Raw genomic sequence first — 22529 nt, forward strand, 5'->3', positions numbered from 1 at the left:
GGCTGTGCTCCACAAGTACGCAATCTTCTACGTCGATTTATGTCTTGCAACACTCCACCTTCCCTCGCTTAGTGGATTATTATTATATGAAACAATGAATCCCTTGCAGCCTAGTTGTACTGTTTCCAACATGTATAAGTGATATGAGCGAACAAGGTGTCAGGAGATTTTGGCTGATTTTAGTACATGTCAGTATCAAGCATTTGCTGCAGATTTGTGTACATCCAAGATGCTCTGTTGGACTGGAGAACAGAAAACTCTTTTCTTGTGCTCAAGAAAAGATATTCTTAGAGGAGATTCTAGAATAGCAGCGCTGATTGTGGCAGCATGTTCGAGTAACTTTGTTACATTAGTTCTGATCTGTTGTTTTTGTAGACTTTAGTTCATATTTTGGGGGCGGGGGGTTGGCATTGAATGATTGGAGCATCCTCTGATTTTTGATGCTGTGCTGCTGGAAGGATTTTGTTCTTACTTTTATACTTTCAGACAATTATCACATGTAACCGAGGCAACAAGAGTTTTTTTTTTTTAAACAACTGGGAGCAGCTGATTAGCATCTCAAAAGCTGAAATAATACCTGAACTACGACCCCGAAAGTCAGAGGAATTGAAAAGGAGGCTTCATGGATGACGAGCAGAACCAAAGAGCAGAGAGTGAAGGAGGAAGTTCAAACCATCTCTTTCATTGATCATAATGGGCCATAATCATATCCCAGAGTCCAATGTCTTTATGCCCGGCTTTCTAACCACACAGCGGTTTATAAAGAAGCAGCAAAAAACAAATGAGGTGGATTAGCAGAGCTTGCCAACAACCAATAGTGTTATCCAGGTCAGGACATGTTACTGTGGAGTATCATCACTGCTGCCCAGAGTAGCAGCAGTGATGAGCAGCAAGATGTTAAGACAATCATGAGACTGTCATACAGCTACCATAGGTCTCTGAAATTTAAGTAACAGCCAGAAGCAGCAGAATGAAGCAAAGCCTGTAAAATGCAAATCAAAAAGCAGTGGAAAAGGAGTGAAAACTTTTGGTCAATGTAAAAATCCCACCCAAAGAGTCTGAGAAATTTGTACGGAAGAGCTAAAATGAGCTGGAAAGCTACAGTTAGGTTTTTCTTTAACAACTCCCAAACAAATCCCAACCCAATTAGAGATTCCTATCAACTCTGAATTGTCCTCTGAAATCTGCTGAATCCAGTCTGCTACAGTTTTAATATGTTTATTGTCGACAAATTACATGAAAGGACATGCAGCATGTTCAGGTAAGACAGACTGAAGTCTCAATTAAACAAATATCAAGAAAAACAACAAGTGACTCAAATCAGTTGAACTCTGCTTTTCTTGACGTTTTCTGAATGAAACAAAAACATGTCTCAGCTTTTTATGGCAAAAAAAACAAAAAACACATTCTGTGATTTTATGGAGACGCATCAGTGTCAATATTGCTTACATAACTTGTGAAAAGACAAGTAATAAAGAAGCACACAATAACATTTCCGACATGTCAGTGTTTCCTTGGGGAGTAAAGATTGCATGGACATTTGCATTACTCTAAATGACTTACAACAAGGTTGTTTCCCAGACGCCTCTGATGCAAATTGGTCTTCTTATCGAGGACCGTTACGCATCTGAAATCACACTTTTAGTCTAAATGAGACAGGGATCCTTTTGCAGAACAGCAACAACCGTCCTCAGTTCCCAGAAAATTCAGGCGATATAACTGAACACAATATAACACAGTGACAAGCATTCCTCTTACAACTTTCACTGAGGGTACTTGTGTCTACTCAATATATCAAAAGTAGAAAAAGAAACAACAAAACAGCAAAAAAAAAAATCAAAAAGAATTTGGGGCATTCAGAAAGCCGCCCAGCTCTCATTTGAATTTCATCAAGTAAGACTCTAAGAGAACATTTGATCAAATACACAGATTGCAACATGTTCATTTTATTTGCTACAAACATATTTAAAAAAGCCACCATCTGAGAAGCCGCATTGTCTGAACTGAAGCGGAGTCGGTGTGACTTCAGTCCAGCTCTGGTTCTCTCAGCAGGCTGAGCAGCCTGTCCATCTTTAACAACTCTGCTTCTGACCCCTTGGGCAGCTCCTGGCCCTTCTTGCTCTAAACACACAAAAAACAAAGAACCAACGATTAAATTCTTCTTCTTACCAGGAAGTAAAGGAAATACAGTGGTGGACACACAAAGACAGAATAAAACATGTACAGCTCTGGAAAAATGAAGAGCACAAATATTGATCTCTGAACTCTTCCTGAGTTAAAACATTAGTATTGCTGTTTCTAAATGAATATGAACTTCTTTTCTTTGCATTATTTGCATCTTTTTCCTTATTTTGACCATTTCTCATTTTCTGCAAATAAATTCAAAACGTTTGCTTGCAGTTTCGGAGACATGTTGTCGATAGTTCTACATGTGTTCATGTTACTCAAACATATAAAAAGTTAAATCAGAGAAACTGATCATTTTACGTGGCCTCTTCATTTCTTCAAGAAATAAGGTTAAAATGTATAAAGTATAATATATTTTAGAATGATTAATTTAATCCCTCATAAAAACATGACAGACCTTGAGGCCAAGGCGACTACATGTGCAAAACAACAGCATGAACCAGAACGTGACAACGCAGCTGTGATCACAATACTCTATATTTTAAACTTACTGATACCAATAATCAGAACTTATTTCAGATTGAGTATAAAAAATATGACAGATACATGAATGGTTATAATAAGAACTGAGAGCTGTGGCAATTTTCAAGCCTTAATGTCGTTTTGTGCTCGCCATCTTGGTCCGGACAGGCTATCCTATCAAGACTATTTGCTAAATGCGTTTTTGCGGCTTATTTATTAATTTATTTTTGCCACACTGGCCTTTAAAATCCTCTAAGCACTGTCAGTGATGCTGAACTGTGCAATTATATCACTAATGGACTTGTGAGGCGTAAAGTCAGAAATTGCAGGAGAAGGAGAACTGCGTCGGTGCGCGCGCGCGCGGCGCGTGTTAAGTTGTGTTCCTATAATTCTGTGGTTAAGACAGGATGTTTGGAGGAGTCTGCGTAATACAATGTGCAGTGAAGTGTGTTGTGAAAATGAATGCAATGAATGCTTCTCTCTAGTCATTAAAGTTCTGTCTGGTTTACACGCACTGATGCAAACAACACAAAGGAAAAGTGGAAGCGCAGCAGAGCTAACTGTTAATGGGCTCTGATTAAAGTGTTGTGACTCAGTGTGCCATTTGCTTTCCTCCTGCGTTCAGAAGGACTGATGTGATTACTTCTCAGCTTAAGAGAGGCTTCAGGGACTCATCTAGCAGAGGAAGATTAAAGTGGCACTTTGTTTTTTAGACCAGCTACATTTTGCTATGCTATTATACACCGCTGACCAAATTGTTTTTCTTTAATTTATTCAAATTGGCATTCTTTCTGTCAACAAGAGAAATAGCGATTCAGATAACTTTGTAACGCGACAGGGAGATTATTCCATAGTGAGATTAAATCAGAATTAGGTTGAAGACAACTGCAGCCTTTATTGGTTTCCATGACCATTTAAGTAAACCCGTTTTCAGCAGCTGGTAGGACGGTCCGGTTAATCGGTTTGACTTGTTAATAACTTTTCAGATTTATCAATCACTGCTGTAGCCGATTGTACTTGGCAGCACAGTCGATATAATTATGCAAGTTTGATGAACATCTTTTGTTCTGAGCGTCAACACAGCAGGTGAAATGAGACACAACTTCTTGCAAACATTTGGCGTATGAGCCAAGACGATTTACTCTCTGTTCATGACAGCAAGTAACATATTTTTAAGATAATTAAATTGGCAGGTGATGATGCTGTTTTGCACACTTTCGACAACATTTGACAAAACCATTGTAATATTGATAACTTATGAATAATTGAAGGGTTTTTTTTATCAGCATGCTACAAAAAAATTAAATTAGGGTTAATCTTATTATTTGCTGAGCTGAATCAAGTTGTCCTCTTAGACTATATTAAATATACATAAAGAAATCCAGACTGTTTCCATATATGACATGACGGTTTCTGACATAAAAGGAAAAACTAATGTGTGCAGAATTCCACAAGCTATGCAAAACTAATATGAGTATCTTTTGCATTTTCCAACAATAAATAATCATAAAAGCCTATGTAGCAGCGCTTCCCTGGATATCCAACTACACTGTTACCATTGCACTGCTTACGAGTGGTGGAGCAAATGAGATTTATTGATTTTACTCACCTTGGGCTTCTTGCGGAGGTTTGGAGAGAGCTTGAGGCTGGTCACAGTCCCCCGGTCATCCCCCACAATGATGATAGGATGAATGGGATTAAATTCAATGTGAGTCAGCCTGGTCCTTTTGGCAACCACTATCTGATGGCAGATCCCTTCGAATTTGTTGATACTCAGGTCAAAGACGTGAACCTGAGAAAGATGAGTCATTATAACTCGTTTCACTTTTTTTTTTCTCATCAAATGTATTGGCATTTAGCGATAACAATGTATAAAAGAAATATCTTAAAGCACAGAAAAACTTGTATTTTGCTAATGTGGTGAAAAGAAGAGCACACTGCCTTTCAAAAATAGTTCTTCAGCAGGATTAGTCTGTATCTTCTTCCCATCAATTTCTGACCAGCTTACTTGTGTCTTGTGGAAATATTCCCCTACTATGTACACCATTATACTTTTCAGGTTATTATTGGTAGAAAATTTCAGAAACCATGCAACCTTTTCCTCTTACTAAAAAATTACAAACCACTTTTTGTTAGTTTGCTACATAAAATGACATTAAAAACACACAGACATTTGTTTTTGTGAACTGACAAAACCTATAAAAGTTCAAAGTGCATGGGACTCGTAATTCTGAGTCTTTACTCTCCATATTTGTGGGCATGTTGGTGCTGTTGATGTTTTCCATGTTCCTAGACTTCCTCATCTACTGGACATCATGTCATAACTGTCACCTTTAATTTATTTTGATAATCTGATAACATCAAATTACAATACTACTATTACAAAGCAGATCCTACATTTTTTTTCAGAAAGATTACTGTGCCTGTGCTAGTGAAGTGTTCATGCAAAGAACCCTCGTTTGTAGCTAATCATCAAGCTCCAACGAGGTATGACTTTCTCTAAACTCTTATCAGTGCAGCTATTAACAACAGTGTTTTTGATGTTCAAATCTAAAGACTAATGCGACATTAGTCATGAGTAATTGCAGGGCAATATGACTGCATTTGTAATTCACAAAGCCACTTGGAGCAGTCAGTTTACTTCACTGAATTTATAATTACCTTGGCTCACATTAGCATAAAACTACAAATTACAGGTCTTAAAATGTTCCCTCCCAAGAATCTAAAAGAGAAGCTTTGTGCCAGAGTTTTGTAGCTCTAAGAAAAGATATATCTTTTTGAGACTTGCTCAATATTCAAAGACAATGAAGCACTGCACTGTATTTATTTCTAACAAAGGAAATTCCTTGTTTATGCAACTATCACACCGTTATCCATCTTTCCCTGCTAATCCTCGCTGAATGGCGCCTTTCTGCAGCTCTTTATTAGGCGAGGGCGAAGAACACTCTGGACAGGTCACCTGCAATGTCCTACGGCCATAAAACGTAACTCCCTGCCTGCTATTTGAATTTTATCTGGGGAAAGTTGCCAGCAGATTAGAACCGTGCCAAGCAGCTCTTTGTCCGCAGTGTATTTTTTCTGTAATTCTCAGTAATTACATAGATGTATGGATTGCTGTGTGGCACATTCTGAGGATAGCAGAAAGTAATTTTAGTTGGACATTTGGCTGCATTTATTTATTATGTTTTTTTACAGACAGGAAAAGGCCTCAAATGACAACAACTTAATCATGAGATACAATAGTATCAACCAAATTCATGTTGCCTGGATTCTCTTCATTTGAAGGGATGGCCATCCAGAACTAAATCTTTGGGAGAGCGAAGTGGGGTACAACGATTTATTGTTTAGGCTGATCTTTCAAGTGGAGATAATCAAAAATGCCTCCCTTGAAAAAGGGATCAGAAATGGATCCAAGAACCAGTCCACACAAGGACAAATTCTTGCCCACTTAACTTTCAGAACATGGTCAAGCCAACAAGTTAAACCATCCAACAAGCCACATACTGCATCAGAACTGTATGTCACAGTGCTATCAAAAGTATGCTCTTGAGTAATATACAAGTACAGCCTTATTATTCCAGCCAACCCATCCAGTAACATGCAGTGGAAATAAAAACTACAGTCAACTAAAAGTCACTGAAATTCAAAAATGAGGCTATAAGTCATTTCAAAACTTGTAACCTAAAGGTAAAATTTCTGTTTTACATTCCAGCTAATAAACAAACGTACCTTTCACAATGGAAATGTAGAAAAATAACAACGCTGCAGCAATTGGGTTACATAAGTGTGTACACTCGTAAAAGTTTACTTTAGTAAAATTAATGTTAATAGAAATTCAGAATTCACTCTGTTTGGTTGGAGTTCATCAGAATTCTGCATTCTGACTGCAGGCAAGTAAAAGTGATAGTTTCAATTTATCCAGTCTCATTTTCATAGATAACAAAACTCTGGCATTTTACCTGGTGCTGTAAATACTTTTTGCGTCTACTGGATAACAGTTTTGGAACGTTGTAAAGCAAAACAACCTGAATTTTAGCCATGAATATTGAAAACATCCTACTAGAGTCTGGTACTATCAAAAAAAGCACATGCTGAGATCACATCTGGTGCACTACAACTCAACAGAGCCAAACTGGAGTAAATAAACACTCTCAGAATCTGCAACACAATCACAGAGTGCTGCATGGATGCAATACTTGGTAGGCTGGTACATTTGAGAAGGAAGGAAAATGCTGAGTCACGGGAAATGATAATGCAATAGCATTACTCCACACGACTGTATCATCAATTATTGTCCTTCTATGGTCCAGCCCCGCACACCTAATAAAACAAATTACATCACTAAAATAAGTAATTAAGACATCAATTTTAAAATAAAATGTATCTATCTTATACTCTGGTAGACTTTAGGTACTGCATTTCTGTGGTCCCCACATGTCGTAATTAGATGAAAGAGGTGATTAAAAAGTGTTTATGACTATTAAAACTGATAACACACCCAGATTCCTAAGATAATTCTGCTGTAGACTCTGACCTGTGACTACAACACAGTTATGCAGCGATAGAGAGACGACATACATCGTGTGCATGTTCTCGGCAGCTGAGTTGAGCTGAACGTTCTGTGTTGGTCACTTGGGTTAAAACAACCGATCGACCATGTTTGGGATGAACTTGCTTGCGTTTTGTGTGCTCCTGTGTGCTACCAGCTGCTCTGCTGAAAACAGTAAGACTATTTTTTACGATTAACTTGGAATCTTGACACATAAGTAAACATTTCGTCCTCTTGGAGATTATTTCAGCACTGCTTGGGGATCAAGAATGAATTGTGCTGTGATAGTTATCTTTCAAATAAAACATTTAATAAGTCAATTGGTGTAGATTATGAACTTTACTAAAACGTAAAGTTGAGTAAAATATTATATATTTTCTTCATGATTTTACAAATTCATTTATGTGGATTTATGTCATCAGCTGTAAGATCAACAAAAAGGACTCTTCAGCCTTGGTTGATTGGTGTGTCAGCTGCCGTTGGCTTCCTGGTCATTGTCTTTATTCTCCTGATCGGAAAAAAACTACTAAGTATAAAAAGGTTTGTAAATCACAGTTATTTTTTCTCAAACACTGATGGTGTTGCTCTGTATTCAGTTTCTTTGAGACTTTTAAAAAATCACGCTCTGATGTTGGAAGGATGTTTGTAAAGACAAGTCTTTACTCTGGTCAGAAAATTCAGATTGTTACCTTACTGCGAAGCGTTCTGGGGCTCTACCTCAGATGTGTGAAGCATTCAGATAGAGCAAATTATTTCTGAAATGTTGAGATATTTAATCTGTGAAAATGTGGACATACACTGCTATCATTGAAACTTATTTTTGTTGGTTTTCTGCTTCTAATACATTTTCTGTTTAACAAATGCTTCAAATTTAACTGTTGAGCACTCTTCTTTCTGACTAACAAAAAGCCTAGAATTGTAATTATACTGTGGTGGAGTCCCATGGCTCAGCATAGTTGTTTTGAAATGACTTATTTTTATGTAATTTGCATTGTATAACCGACGATATTTAAGTACAAACATTTATAACTAAGCAAAATGTAATAAAGCTCAAATCTAATCTCACAAAGAGATAACGCCTTTTATTAATAGAGATATATGAGTGTGTTAAATTTTAACTTTGGCAAATTGTAGTGTAATCTTTTTTTGAAGTTTAACTTGGCTCTCTGCATTAATGCATTGCATGACACTGCAGAATACTAACTTGCTGGTTGATCAAAAAAGTCAATTTCTTTGAATTCTGTAAAGAGGAGTAATGATTAGATTGACCACTTAACACTGCATCTTTTTTCTTGGTCTGGCATTAAAATAATGTTTTGGGGTGTTTTGACCCCATTAAAAATGTAGGTGAAAGCATCCAAGCAAGCCACCAATCAGTGCGTCCGTTGTTGTACTGTGTTGCAGGGAAACAGAGGAGAAACGGGGCTATGAATTGACCCAAAAGCTGGACCTGGACGTCTATGAAACCAATCTGTAGAAACTCATCTGCTTTTTAGAAAACTACTGTACCCACGCAGTGACCAGTCCAATAGTGATGCACATTTTCAACAGAGAAAATGGCTGAATTTAATTTACGCTATCATCCTATGTAATGAGGACTCCTTTTCTAAGTCATCTTTTTTTACAAGTTATAAAATCTGACTAAAACAGAAAGACTTTATAGACAGTGTATATAGTACAATTACATCACAGATGTTCCTCTTCAGGTTCACAATTATGTGAAGTCACCAAGAATGTAAACAAATATATTAAAAACATAAGTACAATGTAGAGTTGGGTTGACATAATATTTTTAACTAACCTTTGATTGCTTGCACTGCTATTTTCTCTGAGACAAAAGTGTTGCCATTTGGGAATATTTTCATTTTGAAAATGACGAGTTGAAAAAGTTGAATTCTTAGAGGTAGGGTCAAAATGATCTATACTCCTTGTAGGTTTAGGTAGGCATCTAAAGACTGAATGTGATACTAATGTGTTGATTGATCTAGCCAGAGTCCCCACTTAACTATGATAATGAAGTTTTGGAAGGAGCTAAATTTAATGGCAAGGAGACGTTCTAACCTCAATGACTTGGACCTTATTAAAAAGACGAATGGTTAAAAATGCAAAAAGGCTGCCTCTAAGTACAAATGTTAGTTTGTTGCAACGCAAAGCAAGACTGGAGAAGGATATAAATAATTTTCAACCTGTCATTTTTGTTAAAATGTAAATAAAAACAGACTTTCCAAAAATAATACCCTTTGTACATCGTCTTGTCTTTTGGGATTTGCTCATTTAATTTCTAGGAAACTACAAAGACTGAAAAATGTGTGTGACAGTTCCTACAGAGAAGGTTGAGAGGACATCCACCAGAAACAGTATACACACAGAGCTTGAAGACTAATCACCAGCAGAGATGACCAGACTTTCTCATTATGTCATCCAGACACTTTTCTAAACAGGCAGCTCAGATGGAGGATCAGGGACAGAGAGAATTTGTCTGCGCCACACAACTGCGTGTCATTCTTGCACCTCAGCCTCCAGTCAATGCATTATCCTCATGAACACATGTGCACAAGCTCACACAAACCCACACACTCACACCATTGTTCCTCTGACATTTTGTGGCGCGGCAGAAGTAACTGAGAGCCAGGTTGTCATTATTGGTATACATGCATCAAGGAGCACACGACTTAAATGAGTCACTCTAAGCTCTACTCGAGAGTTGCCACAGAAATTGATTAATGTGCTGCAACAAAACCGCTGTACTGAGAGAACATGGAGGTTAATGCCAGTCAATAAATGTGAGAGTTCTGTGTGTCTTATATCATTCCTTTTAATCTGACCAAAATAAAATAAAGTACTCAGTCTTGATGAAATTGAGAAAATACAACTGAACACAGGGATCAACCTTCAATCCTGTGCTGCATGTCTTCCCCTTCTCTCCTCACCTTTCTTCCTGTCAAACTACTAACGTCACAAACTTAAAACACACAAAAACATTGCCATTTCAAATGGCTATTAAAATGTATGCTTTATTCATTCTTTTGCCACACCCCAGAGTCTACAATAAGGTGGAACTGCAAAGTAATCTATCACAATTAAAGCTAACATAAAATATGAGACAGAGGTATGGTTGCAAAGATTCAACCATACCTCTTTGCAATTTGAAATATTGATCCAAAAACCTCCTTGCCAAAGCTTCTAATAAATGGAAAAGCATCTTGCTATTCTGGTTCATTTTCTGGTAAATTTCTACCACATATACTAGAAACGCAGAGCGGGAACAATTGTCCCAAAAGCAGCCCTGGTTCCACGTCTCAGGGAGGGCAAAAGATTGGTTGTGTGGTATAATGAGTTATCCTATTCCACAGCTGGTGCCTGTGGTGACGAAATCCTGGCAGTTGAGAGGACATGATATAAACACACCAAGGATCACATAAGGTGTCTCTCAAATTACTCAGCTCACATTTCCTCTCTGTCGTTCTCACTAGACTTCACTTGGCGCACTGCAAAGGAAACGTGTCAGACATAACAACCTTGACTTTTATAGTGTTGCGCAGACTGAGAGGACCAACAGATGGGGACAGCTTGAAGCCATACAGAAAAAATATGTGAAGATAAGCAACATGACACCCACTGAAATTACTTTTGCCTGGAATCAATAACTAGGAAGCTTCTTTGTTACATGAAATCAGAGTCTGAACCAACTCGATTTCCTGAGGTTACTTAACTTTGATTTGAGACTCATCCAATATATAAAGAAGATTAAAAAGTGAGTGGCAGATGGTAGATGGTATAGCTGTGGTGCTCCACATGTTCAGTCAAATAAATGTCAAGTTATCGTTGACACCCAGCAGATACGTGTTGCCGCATCTGTGCAATCTCGGAGGCAAGCACGCTTCAGGCTCTGATGAAAGTCTAAAACTGGTGACATGCTTCTTTTAAAAATCATGTTTAAAAGAAGAATGTTTTGTATGTTCTAAATTCTAAAGGTAGAAAATGATTAGAAGTTCTGCTCATTTTACCATGCTGCATTTTGAAAAAGGAAAAGGAGAGAACTGAAAAAGGCCCTTACCTTTCTGTCTATTGTCACAGCAGCAAATATAGTGGAGGAGTAAGGAGCCCAGCAAACATCTCCAACGGGTGAGTTAAGGTCGAAGGTGAACATTGGAGTGCTGAAATAATTACAAAAGTAAAGCTAAAGTAAAATACAGGCAAAGTTGCTCACCTTAAACATACATTTAATTACGCATTTAATTTTCTGAGAGCTGATATATTTGATAATCCCTTTGGGAATGCACTCAGGAGCAAGTGAAAACGGAGGCCCTGTCACAGGACCGAATTCTTGTTCCTGAATAGAATCCGCCCTGCGACAGACTGGCGACCTGTCCAGGGTGTACCCCGCCTCCCGCCTGGAACGTAGCTGGAGATAGGCACCAGCAACCCTCCCGACCCCATTAGGGACAAGGGTGAACAGACAATGGATGGATGGATGGATGGATGGATGAATAGAATCCAGAAACATGTATAAAAGAGTGAAAGACTCAAAATGCATTGCCTGAAGAATGCATATCACCTTGTGCAACTAATGCTTATTGGCACACATTTCATTTGCACATTCAGGTCAGTGTGCTATGTTTGAATCCGTTAAAAAATTCAAAGCTTAAAAGCTTGGAATATAACTGACCAGAATAAAGATAAAAAAGAAATAGCTACACTAACAAAACGCTAGTTTTGATTACTTTGACTCTTTAGTTTTTACATGTCTAAGCCCGTCGCAAAAGGCAATAAATCAATGAATCAATAGTCAGTATTTTCGAGGGGCAATTTTGTTTTTAGAGACATGAGCCTTATATGATAGAAATATAGGATGCACAGGAGTGCCAGAAGGTTGTGCTCTCAACCTTTTACACATCTTCATCCTTGACCTGCTTACAGCGTTTATTGCTGTTTATTTCATAGCATTCTCTGAGAAACTTCTGAGACCTTCACAAAACAGCTTTACCTGTACTAGAAATAAACAGCACACAGCTTAACTTTATTTATAAATTAAGTGGATCCTGAAAAAAGACCCCCAACATATTTCCTTGTCTTTCCTCTGCGCCTTCAGGTGGAATTTTTTTAATTGAAAGATAAAATACCCCCTGAAAAAAAACTATTTATGATATTTAAAACTACTTTATATTTGTGTGTGAGGAATTCAGGGCAAATTAACTAAAGTCTAGTCTCTCCACAGTATAAAACAGAAACCTACTCACATATAGCTGTCAGAAGATGGAGCAATTTTCAGTATACCTATTGTTTTTTCTCTGCATAAGGCAAATGCACATGCACCACTTACCCACTGATCTTAATCATAATGTATTCTACTTTCACTGATTTTTGGAAGACATATGTTGTTGTAACCCTTGTGGCCCACAAACACTGCATTGTTTTGCATTGAAGTCTAATCATCAGGGAGATCCACATTAATTCCTTCATTCATTTATTTACAAGGCCTGGCAGTATTTAATTCCATGGTGAGCTGAGAAGTGAACGTGTTGGAATTCAGAAATCTTAAGTTTTGTATTTTTAGGATGTTAAGGATCACACTTTGAAATAGTGTCTCTCATGATGAGCAAATGATTACTATCATTATTCAGTCAAGCTGCTTGTGCAGTCAAAATGTGGGCGGATGTGTGGGTTAATCAAATGAGCCAAGAAAATTATGTTTGATCCACGATGAGTCTAAGAAGCTCATAAAGACTAACACACTGCAAAACCATGGAAAGATCAGAGGAATTACTATAACATATCACTGAGTGTCTGACTATTTGCAAACAAACCATTAAAAGTGTTAAGGTTATTGTTGAACCATTATTTAACAAGAACACATTTTTTGTGTGATTCTTTCATTGGCAAAATGAAAAGAAAATGCATATATATATTAAGTTTTATATTATTCAACTAATCAAAATGACAATAAAAACAGGTTTGTCCGTTGGATGTTAAACATGGATGCAGTGTTGACATCTCCTTTCAACCCAACCCTGAGTTTCAAAGAAAGACTGTAACACTAGTCATTATAGCAGTCATGTTACTTCCCAGAGCTTTCAATCTCCTGTGAAAATGAACCTCTTCCAACAAACACGAATACTTCACAGAACAACACCTACACAGTCTTTCAACAGGATCAGCACTGCCTATTTTAGTCAATGGAAAGTTCAGCTAAGCCAGCAGACACAGATGGTACGCTGGCTCTTGTGATGGTGGGCAAGTGTCTTAGCACCACATAAACAACAGTGTCACAGACAAGTGATGATATATGTGTTGATAAATGGCGTCTCTGATAGTCTGGTGATTAGTCCAGTGGAAAAGCCCGCTAACTGTCCAGTTGATTGCTGCAGCAGGCTTTAGTCCCAGTAATTCTGGAATGGTAGGGTTAAAAGGAAGTAGACTACAAAGGACTGAATGCTTATTTAAATTAAATTTAAAGTTAAATATTATACAAGATAAAAGGTCTCTATTTACAGATCAAACCATGCCTCGTAGGTGCTCATACTGTCACCTAAGGGAACAGAGCTACTAGCGTTTGAGGCATGGACACTATTAGACCACTAAAGGTCATCTGTGATACCTTGCACCAAACTTTCAGCAGATTATATTAGTAAGGTGAAAGCTTTAGGGGATATTATGCTGTCCGAGCACAATGTGCTACTTTATAGCATAATCAAGTAACTATATTAACGTCAGTTGTTATAAAAATGCTGTACATATCAAACATGACTTAGGAGAATTTGACTTCACAATTTGATTACTTGAAATTGGCCTCTGTCTCTTGAAGAGCGCCTTCTCTATTCAACACTCTGTCTTCATCATCACAACAATGCTTCTCTGTTATGCCCTTTATAATGGTTCTTAGGGGAGTTGGACTGAGAAGTAGTTTGTATGATAAGTTAGGATAAATTTAGATTAAATTCACAAGAGTTTTAGGGGACAGACTCATACTTATCACAAATGGAAAAAAAAACATACAGTTCCTCCTGCTGTTCATTTGACTGTTACGTGTACTGATTACTGATTAGGGTAGAGTTTATTATTTTATGGTTAATAGCTATAAGAAAAGTCAAATGACTCGATTTCTGTTTCTTACTTGACGGTGTGGTCCCAGATTTTGACATTCCAGTCTGAACTGCAAGAAATAAAAATTTTGGGATGGAAGTGGTTCCACTTAACAGTATCCACTGGCATACGATGGGCATCATATGTCTCCAGGAACTGACTGGAGTAAGTCTTGGAGCACTAGGGAATAAAAGGAAAAAGTTGATTATTACCTACAAATCAAAGTGAAAAGAAGTCCATATTCTCAAGACAGTTCATAGGTTACTCAGCTCATTCGGTGTCGGCATATTAGACCTTAAAATAAGGTTTATAACATCTACAACACTAACAAAAAAAAATGGAAATGTCTTCACTCAAATATTACCAAATCAAGATATGGCATATACTGTATATAGACTGAAAAGAAAACAGAGTTCAACTAGGATTTTACATTATACTTTAATTTATTTATTTTTTTCCATATTTTTTAATTCTTGTTTTCTAGTTAACCTCTACAGAATGTGTGTCACATTACAATAAGAAAGAGTGTTGAAATTATTTATAATTCCTTTTTACTTAACATAATTATGGTATTTTATCAGGGACATGTGAACCTTATTTGTTATTCTATGCAGATAACTATATAATGATTTTCTTGTTATTTATTATTGTGTATATGCTTCCACTGTGGTGTTAGCCTAAAGTGGTTTGGTAAAAATGTTGCTGCACTGAAACTTAAAGTGAAATATAAACCTCACAGCCTTATTCTAAATTTGATTTAGGGATTGTGAAAGCAACAAAATAGAAGAGTTAGATTGCAGGGATAAATTAACAAGACAATCTTAGGTAAACACTTGATAGGTTGTAGACACAGCTGCTGCATTTTCAAACACAGTCAAAATGACTGCTGTCCTGCAGCTCTGTGAAAGATTGTTAATCAGTCCTCTCTAAGGTGTCCGTGCCAACGTGACAGAAGGAGGATCTAATTCCACACATATCGGGGAAGTGTCTGTCAACAAGTTAGCAAGAACAGCCGAGTGAAGCAAAGGTGATCCTGAGTCTTTGTGCTTTCTTAGTAGAACTGTAAGGTATCAAACATATTTCAAATGTGTGTTTTATAGTGTCTGAGTTGAAATTAATTTCTATACAAAATTTTAAGATGCAGCCCACTGACACAGATACCAAAAGGTTAAAGTGGGTCAGTATGGCATGTTTTCATTTCATCACTCATCTCCAAGGACTACTGTTAAGAGGAGTTAATAAAAAAAAATAATTAGAGTTAGAGTTTAGTGTTAATGATTCTACAACCATAACACACATGTGGCACTTTGGATAAATACTGCCCACCCCTGGCTTTGTGACATTTAGAGAATGATGCTTTATTCTCATTTAAAATGAATTCACTTTCATTCATGTTTTACACAAACTTCTTTTGGCTTGAGAACAAGTTCAGATAGCCTTATTACTGTACGTCAAATTAAGATGTGACTTCTTTTTTCCCTGGAGGTCTGCCTGTCGAAGTGGATCACATCAACAAAATCTGTAATGTATTTTTAGAAGTGTCATTCAGACACATCAGCTTTTGAAATCCTTCACACATACCTTATATATTTTCCCCTCTTCTGTGCCAACTAAGAACAGATAATCAATCTGTTTGTGGAAGTCGAGTGATGTACCATGAGCTGCACATAAGAAGCATAAAGATATACACTGTCACATATCTGAGTCTCATTTAATAAACTAATTTTATAAATCAAAGTGAAAACATGATCGTAGAGAGACTCTCATAAAGGTCTGTGAGGGAGTCTTACAGATGACAGGCAGCTGTGAACCATCTGACCCATCAGATGGAGCACCTTTCACAGACAGTCTGATGATGTCCGATGACATGAGCTCATTCTGCCATCATACAAATATACAGTTAGAAAGCAACATACAGATACATAATAAATACTTTAATAGTTAAAAAAAAGAACAAACACATGAATTTATGATCGCAAAATGTGAATACACAAAAGCGAGAAATAATCATTCAAATAATCAAGTTGCACTTGCAGTATGTACTGACTGTACAAACCTTGACAAGTGTCCAGGTCACAACTCTGCCATCAGATGACACTGAACAAAACATATGGTTGCTGTCCATATCATCGTTTTGCCAGCGCACCTGAATACAAGATGTCTGTGTGAGAAGACTAAACACATAAACAGATTGAAGATTTTGGATTATCTTCAGCATTCAAACTGACAAAAATATGTCTTTATTTAAATGTATCCCAAACCTAAATAACTATACAAAGTTTCCCACAAGAAAACTTGCGAAGCCCGGTGGTTGGGTGCTAGGGCAGTCATTCATCCAATGGCCCGTCGTGTTTTTGAGTTAAAAAGTGTTTAAAGTTGACAGGAAATTTGAAAATATCACTTGATAATTATCTGTTATTGAAAGATTGGGAGATTAATACCTGAACACCAACTATAAAGCCTGAAAAAATGCAACAATTTTAAAGAGACTTAAAAAAATAAGCAATGTTTAGCCTGGTGGGAGCACAAGTAAACCCTGGTGGCCCGCCAGGCTAAAAATACACTGGGGGAAACCCTGACTTGTTTGAAACTAAATTTCTTTTTTTTTTATCTACTGAAAAACTAACCTGAACATGAAAAAAGCAAGCTGAGTACTTCAACATTTAACTGAACACACAAACAGTGAACTCCCCAACCTAATGTTACCTGCCAGACAGGATCTGTGTGCTTTCCGGTGCTTGCGGTACTCTTGTAAACAGGGTCTTCTTGTTTCTCCTTCAAGTTGTAAACAGCCACACAGCCATCGTAGAAACCCACTGCCACCAAATACGAGAGTTGTGGATGAATGTCCAGGCAGAGGATCCCAGAGGCTGTGGAGTAGATGTGCTCCGGAAAAGCCGAGTTCTTCAATGAGAAGAAGAGCAGCATGCCGCCCTCCTGTTTACCAAAGTCATCTAGCCACAACAGAGAAGAAAGATGATTTGGAAAGGATCAGTTTTTAAAAATTATTCAATAATAATGTTATAACAACTTCAATTAATACTCACATGATCCTAATCCCACAGCAAACAGGTCCTGATATTTGTTATTCCTATCGAATAATAATGAATTATCAATCATCCTTCTCTTTTGTGACAGTAATGAGATACAAAACTGAAAATGTATTAATGGTCCTCTTTACTAATGAATAAAATCCAGACTTCAACCTTTTGAAATGAAAATTCAAAATGTTGAACCAACTGCACCTATCAGACATAGGCATCCACTAAATTAGCGGGGAGGAGGTTCAGTCTGGCATTAATCAGAAAAGCAGCACAAAGACTCCTGGTGGCTCAGGAGAAGTTGCATACTGATAAAATGTGATAGAGTTCACAGGGAATCGGAACTTTACAAATCCATTATTCAGATTTCATGTTTCACAGATTTGATAAATCAACACACCAGCAGAGGGCAGTGACAGACAAATGTCTGGCTTTTTCATACTGAAACGTCCACAAAGGCAGAAGAGTTCCCTCCTGGTCTCTGAACTCATCTGAGGCATCCTCAAAGTACTTAAAATCTGAAGGTTACAAAAGGAATGCAGTTAGAGAACAACATAGAGCAAAGTGTGTTGTTAAAAATGTGTTTCACATATAAACGGTCATGCCTTGTGCTATGTCATCCATTGTATTTTGGATGACCATTCGTTCAATGATCATGGCTACCTCGCCCACTTTAGCGAGCTCCTCATTCTGTAATAGAAACACAGCAAAGTTTTGGGGTCTCCGGAAATACTATTTCAACCAATTAGGTTGAATATATTAGTTTTGGTTTGGTAATGTGTAGACTGCATAATTTAATTGTATATATTGAATGTACACAATGATATATTAATGAAGGAAAGCTTAAAAAAAAAACTTTACCGCCATCATCATCTTTTTCTTGACATCAAAATCATCTTTTTTCTCTACTGTGGATTTCTTTCTCTTTTCAATTGTGTCTTGCTTCTGCATTTTCTGAAAGTATGCATCGTAGATCTCCCACTGCAAGCAATCAGTTATTAAAGTCAACCAATCAGTGTTTCACACAAAGAGAAACACTCTCTCTCACAACACACCAGAACACAAGTGTGCAACATACCTGATTAACAGAGCCAGAAAAGGTGACGCGGGGAGGAGGTTCAGTCTGGCAGCTTCTTTCCTGAGGAAAAAGGAAAACCTCTTTATCTTAATACATAGTACATCAATACATAAGCAACGACGAAGTGTGTTAATACCAATATTATAGTGCCTACTTTGTAAACATTGCATATGTTAACTACACACAGTAGTTACTGCTTTTTCATACCCTTGAAGGATTATTGCGAGTCTGTCCTGCTCTTTCACTGAAGTTGAATTGATTTGTAATTTTTGCCTCCCTCTTGCGACGTTTTGAGGAAGCACGACGTGGTTTGTCCTCATCTCCAGTTTCTTCACTGTCGCCTCCATCCTCCACAGGTGTAGTCTGTTGTGGAAAATCAGCAGAGGGAGGTTCAAGTTCAAAATACACAAGTCAAACTTGAGTATTTACTCAAGTATTTACAGTATTTTTTTCCACAATGTCTTAAATCATTTTAAGTGCCTATATACAGACTTTTTCTTCTTTTTACCGGGGTTTCAGCGTGCGCCTCAGATGATTCTACTTTACTCTCCATTGGTACAAGCCCTGGGCAAATATGACATATTTATTCTTAAATTTATAGTTCATAAAGCAAACAAAATACACTCTGTACATTGTATAATTCTGCAAACTGTTTGTTAGCTTAATAGTGGCATCTAGTGGCTCCAAATATTCACTACACCAGAGAATAAAGAAACAACATAAGCTACAAAAACCCTCTTAAAGTAAAAAAAAAAAACCTTATCATTCTTAAAAGGACAAACATTGCTAAGTCCAGACAAGCCAAAAGTCCCCCAAAAACAACACATAATCTCTATAGTTTTTTAAAGCAGATCAATTTAACACATTTTTTGGGGGTTTTTTGGGGCTTGTAAATTGACTGAAGTACCAAATTCAATTTCCAATTTTTTATTTATTTATTTTTCTCTCTTTCGACTCTTAAAAGGAAATTACAAATGACAGAGATTATTTTCAAAAACTCACTTCTATTTTAATCATCCCTTCTGGGAATTGACCGGATGCAAAACTTCTTGTGTTCAAATAAGAAAATAGGTCCTGGGTAGGCTGACATCAGTCTTAACTACAAAAACCCAAGGAATGAAATGATGACAATAAATCCAGATTTTCCAAAAATTAAATTTTTGTAATGGGCAAATTCGATTTATTGATAAAAATACATTTATCGCCCAGCACTAGAACAACCCAATCTGTGGTATAAGAACCTACCTAAGATCATCCCATGACTGCCACATAGAGTCAGTCAATGTTTGTTTTTTGTTTATACAGTACATGTCCTTTATGAGTACAAAATGCCTGCAGATAGAGGCATTAAATAAATCAACAAATGCCCAAACATTATTCAAGCATTTTTCCGTGTTATAATTTAGCTGTTGTTTTTTTTCTTTGAGAGGACCTTTGACTGCCCTCTATGCATTTATAACTTTCCCATCTGCCATGTGTGCAGTGTTAGTTTAGTTAGTTGAAATACAGGCGGACAAGGCTTGCTAACTCCTAAAGCTACCAACCTCGCACAAGATTTTTCTTGATCTCTTGTTATCCATATAATATAAAAACATGCTGATAAACTGAAGTTGAAGACATTATCACTACTTTTATCTTGGGTGGTTATTCTTTTGTGCATTGATAACTCACTTCTATATTCCTTAATTAAAATGATCACTCAAGTTTTTTTCTTTCATGTTTTTTATGTCTTTTCAGATAGGGGGAAAAGACAATAAAAGCCTGGACATCATTAAACATAAGAAGTAGAATTTCTTTTTTTTTATATGTCCTTTAACTGTCCAGATCAAAATTCCAGGATTCTTTACAGCTGCCATACCTGTAGGAAGCTGAAAGAGGCTAAGTCTTCGAGCTTCCTCAGAGTCTTTATGCAATAGGTTCCCATCCAAAGCAAAGTGGACAGCCAAGTGATCCACAGCAGTCACTGGCTTATAGAAATGTTCCTAAAATAGACAAATAAAAATGATGAATATTAGTAAAATAAATTAATTTCAATACAACTGAGTGATTTCCCCAAAATACCTTAGTTATCTGCTCAGAAGACATAAGATAAGTAAATATCACAGTAAAGACTTCAGGCAATATACCAATTTAATTTTGTGTCTTTATAAAGAGCCAACAAGCGTAGTTGTTTTCATACGACGATGTTAAAATGCCTTATTTGGATTGACAGTGGCTATAATTTTGCAATAATGGTAGCATGTACATTATATTATGTAATTTTATACGCTGAGTTATGACTTCCCTACCTTGAAGCTGTAGCGAACAAGATTTTTGGGAGCATGTGGGTTGTTTGCATTTAGAACTCTTGTAATTTCCTCTTTCAGCTCCTACATAAATAAATCAGTACAGGTCAAAAAAAACAAAATTACATGAATGTAATGTAAAATAAATATCACCCAGGGCAGATAATTTGATAAGCCAGAAGATCAGAAAGAAAGAGAGAGAGAGGGAGACATTTCCGCATGACAATATCATCCATCTCTTGTACAGACACCAGTTATCCATCATTCACAGCTGAAAACAAGCAACCACAAAGTATACATTAGAGTTTAATTTAAAAATTATTATATGTGATCTGTTTCCGTCTTAAGTAGGACTTGTGTCCTGTTTACAGGCCTGTTTCATCATTCATCCAGTTATATTCTTCTCTTACAGCCTCTGAGAGGTCCAGATGATGATGATGATGATGATGGTGGTGATGATGGTGATGATGATCCGCATTGGATTTGGAATAGAAAGAGTCGTCCAAGCCATCAGTCGCATCCCATGTGTCATCGTCATCCTAGAATGTCAAGCAAATAATAGATCCATGTCTGTAGCAAACAGAAATTTATATTTTGGTGTACAAATGCATCGCAAAAGTAATCATATCCCTCGGACTATTCGATAGTTTGTCATGGTCCAACAACAAATTTCAGTCTTGGTAGTTGAAATGTTATTCCTTCCACTTTACAACCATGCCCCAGGTTTTGTTGGTCTACTCTACACATACACATAGTTTTCTGGAAAACGTCCAGAAAACTGTAAAACAGCTGAAACACTGACTTCTTTTAAATCTCAACTAAAAACCCACCTGTTTAGAATTGTATTTGAAATGTAATCAATTACAAATTTATTGATGGAACTTGACTTAATGCTTTGCTTTGATTATTGATTCTATGTTGCATTGTGTTTCTGTGTTTGTAATGATGTAAAGCACTTTGAAATGTCTTGTTGCTGAAATGTGCTATACAAATAAAATTTGATTGATTGATTGATACCATTACAATTAAATATATTGCAGTTCGTGGCAAGTAACAAAAAGTTTAAATTCAAAGGCCGTGAAAACAAGACACTTTCATGATAAAGTAAATAATTTATTTATCCAAATGGATATTTAGGTTTACTCGCTTTCAGTTGTTTACTTCTAATATTTGGGAAATAAACGCACCTTTAATACAGCTCTGGATAACTTCTGGCCGGGCAATTTGTGAACACTGGAGCCCTGTTGGAAAACAAATCAAGACGAGAGTAAAAATGTAAAGTCAACGAGTACGTGCACAGTAGTCTTGCGATTTTGCTAGTAGCACAGCTAGACTAAGTAAGATTTGGTAACAAATACCCTTCTAGTAGCCATATTCGCGGGAATTGAGGTAGGACCCCGGTTTCAAAAGCTTGGGAAAATATGTCTACGTCTGTTTTTGTCAATAAAAATGAGACAAACTCTTCAAACGGTCACAAGCAAAAGGAGAACGCGCTTAAAGGACGCTGCCCGGCTAGTGTGTTCTGGTTACCATGACAACCGCCAGTCTTTCCGTTACTGGCGGTTGTTAGGATTTAACAGTTACATTTACATAGATCCTATAATAAGGTGTAAAAGTTTAACATGTCATATAGTTTCCATGGCTTTTATTTGATAGTTTCTTTAACATCATTTTATTTTATTTTTTTTAAAAGCGTTACATTTCAATGTCAAGTTAAAATGTAATATCATCACATTGTTTGAAAAATAATATGTGAGTTTTAAAACATCCCAGGTTGATATTTAGATTATAACGGAGTAAATAACAGAGCTGCGTATTTCCGTGTGTTGTCCTCTGTGATTGGA

At 36.8% G+C, this 22529-nt stretch overlaps 1 protein-coding gene and 1 long non-coding RNA gene across 2 annotated transcripts; one reads left to right on the plus strand and one right to left on the minus strand.

The window, feature by feature from the left end:
- Positions 1-1917: 1917 nt before the first annotated feature.
- Positions 1918-22213, minus strand: dnai1.2 (dynein, axonemal, intermediate chain 1, paralog 2). Its single transcript, XM_028002942.1, has 20 exons — positions 22044-22213; positions 21873-21926; positions 21096-21224; positions 20689-20769; positions 20259-20382; positions 18909-18964; positions 18608-18763; positions 18401-18460; positions 18184-18303; positions 17928-18012; positions 17723-17840; positions 17329-17372; positions 16988-17235; positions 16338-16427; positions 16072-16159; positions 15863-15942; positions 14313-14461; positions 11256-11355; positions 4259-4441; positions 1918-2121 (listed from the first exon to the last, which is right to left on the minus strand). The coding sequence occupies exons 1-20, from the start codon at positions 22056-22058 to the stop codon at positions 2026-2028; spliced, it is 2076 nt and encodes a 691-aa protein (XP_027858743.1). The 5' UTR covers positions 22059-22213; the 3' UTR covers positions 1918-2025.
- On the plus strand, positions 7175-9432 carry LOC114135565 (uncharacterized). The gene is made up of 3 exons (XR_003593612.1): positions 7175-7372; positions 7621-7738; positions 8603-9432. It is a non-coding gene; the product is annotated as an uncharacterized LOC114135565 (long non-coding RNA).
- Positions 22214-22529: the final 316 nt, after the last annotated feature.

The sequence above is a fragment of the Xiphophorus couchianus genome, chromosome 20 (assembly GCF_001444195.1).
Source record: "Xiphophorus couchianus chromosome 20, X_couchianus-1.0, whole genome shotgun sequence".
NCBI classification, from domain to species: domain Eukaryota; kingdom Metazoa; phylum Chordata; class Actinopteri; order Cyprinodontiformes; family Poeciliidae; genus Xiphophorus; species Xiphophorus couchianus.

Excerpts from the sequence above, each read along its gene's own strand:
- dnai1.2 (XM_028002942.1), bottom strand. Across the intron at positions 21,225-21,872 it reads TATCCAGAGCTGTATTAAAG|GATGACGATGACACATGGGA; the intron begins GTGCGTTTATTT and ends TTGACATTCTAG. Across the intron at positions 20,770-21,095 it reads ATCTGGACCTCTCAGAGGCT|GAGCTGAAAGAGGAAATTAC; the intron begins GTAAGAGAAGAA and ends TTATTTATGTAG.